This window comes from Olea europaea, unplaced genomic scaffold, assembly GCF_002742605.1.
Source record: "Olea europaea var. sylvestris unplaced genomic scaffold, O_europaea_v1 scaffold915, whole genome shotgun sequence".
NCBI lineage: Eukaryota > Viridiplantae > Streptophyta > Magnoliopsida > Lamiales > Oleaceae > Olea > Olea europaea.
Window position 1 is genome coordinate 33,711 of NW_019267631.1, and position 6,689 is coordinate 40,399.

Sequence of the window (6,689 nt, forward strand, 5' to 3'; positions counted from 1 at the left end):
GATAAGATCGGTGGCATGGAAAGTTGCGTGTTACAGTAAATTTGGAGGTAGTGTATAATAAAATATATATTAAGACAAATGACGTCGTTTTTGCTCACCCACTCGAAAAAAAATTAAAAATGCTATAGTGAGACAAAATGAATTAAGTCACTATTCACTTCTACAGTAATTTCACATTCTCTTTTTTATATAGTAGAGATAGGAAAAATGAAAATATAAACGGAATAGCAAATGAGACACTTGTCCCATACCACCTTGCATTAAGTATGGATTAAGGTTGAAAATCACCGACATGACGAAGAATATTGTTATGCTCTCATTTGATTTTCATTATTTGGTTACAAAAATGAAAAAAATGATCATTATTCATTATATCAAGCCATCATATTTGATTTTTCATATTTTGTGTGGATCTCATAACGATTATATTTTTTATTTTCATTATTAAAAAAATGAGAATCAAACGAAGCCATATAACTTTTGATGGGGTCAAAGTCAAAATTTTAGTAAATTTTAATGAAAGTTGATAAAATATATGATTGAAAAATTATAAATTTTATAAAATAAATGGTTAAAATTAAATGTTAATTTTAATTGACATTAAAATCTAAATTTTAATTTCTGTCAAAACCTGGTTAGATAATAAAAAATATGCATAAATTTGAGTGCATAAGATAAAGTAGATAAAAATTCATAAATTGAGTAAGTACAGTGAACCTCGCCGCTTAGGATTCCCCTGCCCAAATTTCCATTAAGTCTTCAATTGAGTTGTTGACGTCGGTTGACTACAATTCCTTCAAAGTCAAACTTAACCCCACCTTATTTCCAAATTCTGAAAATGCCCTTCCCACCCGGCGGCGGCGGCACAGTCGCCTCCTCCTCAACGTACACTACAATCCCTATCTCCATTTCTGATGTCATTTCACGATCAATCCACAACCTGTCGGCTTTCCTTTCGCGCTGCCGCCCTTGGCCGGAATTCCTTGCCACTACTTCCGCCATCGACATTCCCTCCTCCATGTCCGACGCCGGCCTCCGTCTCCGCCGGAACGCTAACTACTTCTCGGTCAACTACTCCATCATCATTTCCGCCTGCGCCGCCGTTTCTCTTATTGGTGCTCCTATTGCGCTTTTAATTATCTTTTCTGTTTACTTTATGTGGTTGATTCTCCATTTCTTCCGGGAAGATCCGTTGCTAATCTGGGGCTGCCATGTAAGCGATCGGGCCATTGTTGTGAGCCTGGTATTGGTCTCCATAGCGGCCATTTGGTTCACGGGAGCATTGAATAATCTTTGGATTAGCATTGGGATAGGGCTCTTGGTTTCCGCCATTCATGGGGTTTTGAGAACACCAGAGGGGATTTTTCTTGACGAAAGCGATGCCGTTTCTAACGGTTTGATCGCATCAAAATCTACACTTTCGAGTCCTCATGGTGGTGGAATTTCCTATAATCTGCCTTTGTAACTAGCACTCCCAAATTGGTTTGCTTTTGCATTTTGTACTTTCAGTGTGAATATGATTTTTCTGAGTGGTTGAGAAGATACATTGCGTTGAATTGAAGAAAATGATTTTTGGAAGAAGATATTGTTTGTATGTTTGAGTCTCTTGAATTTGCAGCATGTTTGGCAGTGCTTAAAAGCGGCTGTTTTAGCTTCTTTTCTCAACATGTCTTGGATTTTTTCTCGTGCGGGTATTGACTTTTATTTCTGTAAAGTTGCTTTGTGAGGTTTTCTTATTTTATCTTTTATGACAAAACTGTATTTTGTGGTTTTCAGTGTTATTGCTGGAATGTGACTTCTGCTTAGGCTCAAAGCGAAATGTGTGTTGATGTTTCAGTTGTCAATACAGGCTCAATGTTGAACTTTATGGAGCTGTAAACCATGATAATATGAAAGTACATGATAGATCTGTGCACATACATCATGTATGTGTGTATGCAGCAGTTTGAGATTTTGTCGGGTGATTATTTGACATTGTGGCTCATATAAGTTGATCGGAAACCACTTTCTAGAACTACTTGTATAATTCAAATGCTGGTACTGTGTAGCAGTGTCGTAAAGATACTATATCAATGAAGGATTAGAACGCTAGAGTTTAGATAAGACTTATAAAAACATTAATGCCTGTTTGGTACATTGTACTAGAGAGGACAAAGATGGTATTGAATAAGAAAAATAACATTAAATCTTGTCATAGTAATGTCTAGTCCCATCGCGTACTGCGTACCAAACATGTTGTACGTGCAAATAACTAGTGGTGTTGTATGATTAATGTTTGAACAAAGTTGCTGATGTTAATGTGATATAACATCACATCTTACTCCTCATCCTGACTAATTTGGCCAATAGCTCTTGAGCAGCTAATGTTTGAGCATGATTGTGGCCTAGCGTCACTGTCCTGATACTGATGCAGGTTCTACAAAGCTCTTCACTGCTGTCGAAATGGCCACCTCTCAGCAGGAATTTTGCTTTCGTCTCGAGAAGCGTAGCTTTCAGCAAGGTCACTTCTTGCCATACGTGCTCGTCCACTCTTTGATTTGGTTGTTGTGGGTTTTTCCAGCAAATAGAATCGTGACACCAATCCTGTATCTGGAACGCAAATGACTTCTCCAATTCTTCAAGTGTGTTGGTGGAGACTTTCAGAAGCTCTAAGGCTGAGGTACACATTGAGAAGTTTGTGAAATCTCTTATAGCTAAAGGCAGAGCTGCTTTCTAATGAAGAGAACTGTGTCAATTGGCTTGAGCTGGACGAGTGGGGGTTCGGATTTGAAGCCGAAGACTAGGAAAGCAGAAGCCCATAGGTGATCGGATTTTGCCAGTGGATTCCCGGTTTTCCTTATGCCCTGAACTGTTGCCTTCGCAGCTACTAATCCGTCTTTTCTTTTTGCAAATGTTTGAGCTATGGGGTGGAACTGAATCCAACATCCAGGCTCCCTATTGGATTTTCGAGCCAAACCAAGTTTAACCAAGAGAAGGGCTGGATCTTCTTCACTCATCCAAATTTGGCTTGCAAAGCAAACTGAACGACAGAAATTGAGTTTCAGGCGTTTTGTCCACTTTCTCAATTTGTTTCCTGTAGATGGTATGTTATTTGCTACTGCGGTCAGTAGATTTGCCGGTATAGGTGCTGGGGCAAACCATGCTCCAGCCTGTAGCATTCTAAATGCAAGGAGGTTCCGAACCCCCTTTGTTTGGTGCAATACAGCAGCACAAAAGGACAGAACTTTCATTAGGAAAAGATTGGTTCTTAAAAATTGTTGATCTGCATTGTCCAAATTTAAGCAGTCACTGTCTTCTTCGTGTTGTGTCTGATTCACAGCCTCAAAAAGAGCAGATGGGGGTAATCGTAAGTTTAGAAAGCAAGGAACCAACTACCCACAATCCAAAACTCGACCTCCCCAATTTATCATTAAACTTTTCAAGAAATTATAGCTCTGAAGTGGGATAATCATTTTTCCTTCTTCCTCTAAGCAATGTCATTGCATCTGAAAAAGGCAATGGTAGAAGCTGCAAAGGGTCACAGTTCATTACTCTAGCGAGCCTTCTTGTGATAATTACATGGGTGCCTCCTGTGTTCCTTCTTATAAAGTCATGTAGATCTTTCCCTTCCCACCATTCTCTCTCAGTCTCTAAATTATCAATAATCAGTAAATAGGGCATGTCCCTGAACAGCTCCCCTTTAACTCTCTTTAATGCTTCAGTTTCTTGTTCGTCAAAGCTCCGGGTCCTTCCTCTTTCATTCTCTGCTTCTGCACTCACGTCCAACCCCATATTGACAGATAATTTCAGTATATTTTGCCTGAAATACTGAGCTTGGCCACCAATCCACAAAACCATTTTGTATCTTTGGGCGTTCCTGTAGGCAAATTCCAATGCTAGATCTGTCTTTCCAGTTCCCGGGGATCCATTTATGCATATAACACTGCTTCCAAAGCTCTTATATTTCCTGCTTTTTGACTTTCTATGTTTAGGCCTCTTCAGCGAATTTCTTCCCAATACTGGTTCAACCGGAGCCCCTGAATTTGGTTCCTTCAACATCGGCCATTCTTGCTACAAATAATCCCCATAACCAAAGAATGTAGTCTCAATTTCCATAATTTCTTTCTCCCTCCCCACAAAGTACATGTTTCTCGGGAATGGCAACTCCTCAAACATCTCTACTTCCTTATCGGCCACACTCTTCCTCCCAAGCTTTGCGCTTGGTATCCCGGGAGCCTAAAGTTTCGGCTCGGGCTCGGCCCGGTTAAAATGATCGAGCTTTTTTACGAGCTCGAGCCGGGCTGAGAAAAAAATAGGCTCGGCCCAAGCTTTTGCTCGGGCTTTTTACGGGCCGAGCCGGGCATGCTTGTTTTCTTCCCTTTTTTTTTCTCCTGCTGCCTTATATTAAGGCAGCAGTTTTGCTGCCTTGAAGGAAGCAACCACTGCCTTTAAAAGGCAGCAGTTCGCTGCCTTAAAAGGCAGCGAACTGCTGCCTTTGAAAGGCAGTAGTCGCTGCCTTTGAAAGGTTCAAGGCAGCAAAACTGCTGCCTTTTAAGGCAGCTGAAGAAAGAAAGAAAAAAAAAAAAAAAAAAAAAAAAAAAAAAAAAAGGGGGGGAAAAAAAAAAAAAAAAAAGGGGGGGGGGGGGGGGGGGGGGGGGACGACGAGTGGAGACTTAAATGGAGACGATGCAAGAAAATTTGTAAACGAGTTCTTTGAAAGTGAATTTGGAGTTGAGGGGACGTTGTCGGCTAGAATTTCCTTACCAGCACTTGCCACCTTGATGGTGAGAGACTTGATATTAACGGCCAGGACCTCTTTTTGAGGTTCTGCAGACTGTCTTGCTTCTTCGTCCATGTTTGACTAATTAATGAGGGCACAAAACTTGCTTTTGGTGGTTTTCGAAGTTGCGAAGGTTTTCAGGAAGGCAAGAAAATGCTTGATACTGGGAGCAGATGAAGTCCCATACCATATATTCCAGAAGCGTTCACTAAAACCATTTTGGACAGATTAGCGTCATAAAAAACTGAACTCTAATTTATGCTGACAGGTGGAATTTATTGTGTGGCTATGACAGAGGATTCTTCAGAAGATGGATGCGACAGTAAATACTTTTAAACAGCAGGAGATCCTACATGTGAAATTTAGAAGGCAAGAAAATGCTTGATACTGGGAGCAGATGAAGTCCCATACCATATATTCCAGAAGCGTTCACTAAAACCATTTTGGACAGATTAGCGTCATAAAAAACTGAACTCTAATTTATGCTGACAGGTGGAATTTATTGTGTGGCTATGACAGAGGATTCTTCAGAAGATGGATGCGACAGTAAATACTTTTAAACAGCAGGAGATCCTACATGTGAAATTTATGTATCATCTTCTTCTACAGTGGGCCCTCAAAAAAGTCGAAAGTAGACCTCAATTTTTTTCATGTCTGGATCAGACAATCAATGCAAATATAGGAAAAAATAAATAAATAAATAAAATCGAAACATAGATACAAAAACTGTATATCTTCCAATCAAGAAAGTTTCTGTTTTTGATCCATCATTTTGATAAGATAAACAAAAGTACACTTCAAGGCTGAACCAAGCAAAGTTTCACAGCGCTTGTCAACTTACCACAACCATCCGCTTTTTTTCGAGCTTGAAACTGATTGGTTTAGTTTACTTGACTATAAAAATACATACGAGAAGGCAAATCGGGAAGAACAGATTAAATGATCTTCTCATTTTCTTTCATGAAGCGGGTGTACTAAGATGGGATGATCCAATATGTGGGTTGGATCTATGAGGATTGGACAATATAATGTTGTATAAATGCTTTAAAAAGAAGCAGAGGAGTGTAAATGGTGCATATTTTAATGTTGCTAGTTTAAGGGTTTGTCTTAGGTTTGGGATACTAGCTTTTGTTTCTTGTGTTGTGAGATTATATTAAATGAATTTTAAAGGCAATAAATTAAGCATAATTTCTATCTAATCACATATCCTAAGGATTGCTCAGACATTGAAAAAATACTATGGGAGAGGAAGGATGAACTTAGACCTTTTCTGTTTGTCGTAAATGGGCAGTAATGTCGATGTTTGGCACACAGTTTGTACATTAATGTAAAGAAGATGCAATATCAAAATCAATTACATATTACTAAAAAAATTTATTGTCAAAATTACGTTGACAATAATCTCCACATGTCATCATCTATGGTGCAACGAGACACAGCCCATCAACAATGAGGCCCTATTTGGCTTATTGGTCAACGAGTTAGGCCAGGTCTGTCCCATTGATCAAGGGGGTCGGCCCTGCCTCTATAGGGCCTAGCTCAACTGCCTCGTTAGTCTTCTTTTTAGAAAAATTTTTAAAAAAGCAAAATAAAAATAATTACGAAATAAACAACTCTATTTTTTTTCCAAGTTTGGGATTGATTACTTTTAAACATCAACAAAATTAAAATTGTTTACATAAAGAATTATCGGTCGACCCTATGAACGGGCATAGACCCGCGTATTGACACGTGAAAGTGGATGAGAGAATCTTCAGTAGGGCAGTTGCACCTCGTGATGGTACGAGGTGCGACCGCCCTATCAGAAGGCCCCACCTCGATGGGTAGCCCATCACACCCCTCCGAGGTGTGTGAGTCACCATCGAGGTGGAGCCTTGGCATTGGGTGGGCGCCCCACTAAAGATTCGAGGGCTCTACTTAGAATTCGGTA

At 39.7% G+C, this 6,689-nt stretch overlaps 1 protein-coding gene and 1 pseudogene across 1 annotated transcript; one reads left to right on the forward strand and one right to left on the reverse strand.

The window, feature by feature from the left end:
* Positions 1-739: 739 nt before the first annotated feature.
* Positions 740-1,771, forward strand: LOC111392296 (PRA1 family protein G2). The gene has a single exon (XM_023017610.1). The coding sequence runs from the start codon at positions 839-841 to the stop codon at positions 1,463-1,465; it is 627 nt and encodes a 208-aa protein (XP_022873378.1). The 5' UTR covers positions 740-838; the 3' UTR covers positions 1,466-1,771.
* Positions 1,772-2,094: 323 nt separating this feature from the next.
* On the reverse strand, positions 2,095-4,211 carry LOC111392295 (annotated as a pseudogene).
* Between the last annotated feature and the right edge of the window lie 2,478 nt (positions 4,212-6,689).

Bases quoted from the DNA above. Each gene is read 5' to 3' on its own strand.
- LOC111392296 (XM_023017610.1), top strand. From the start codon at position 839: ATGCCCTTCCCACCCGGCGGCGGCGGCACAGTCGCCTCCTCCTCAACG.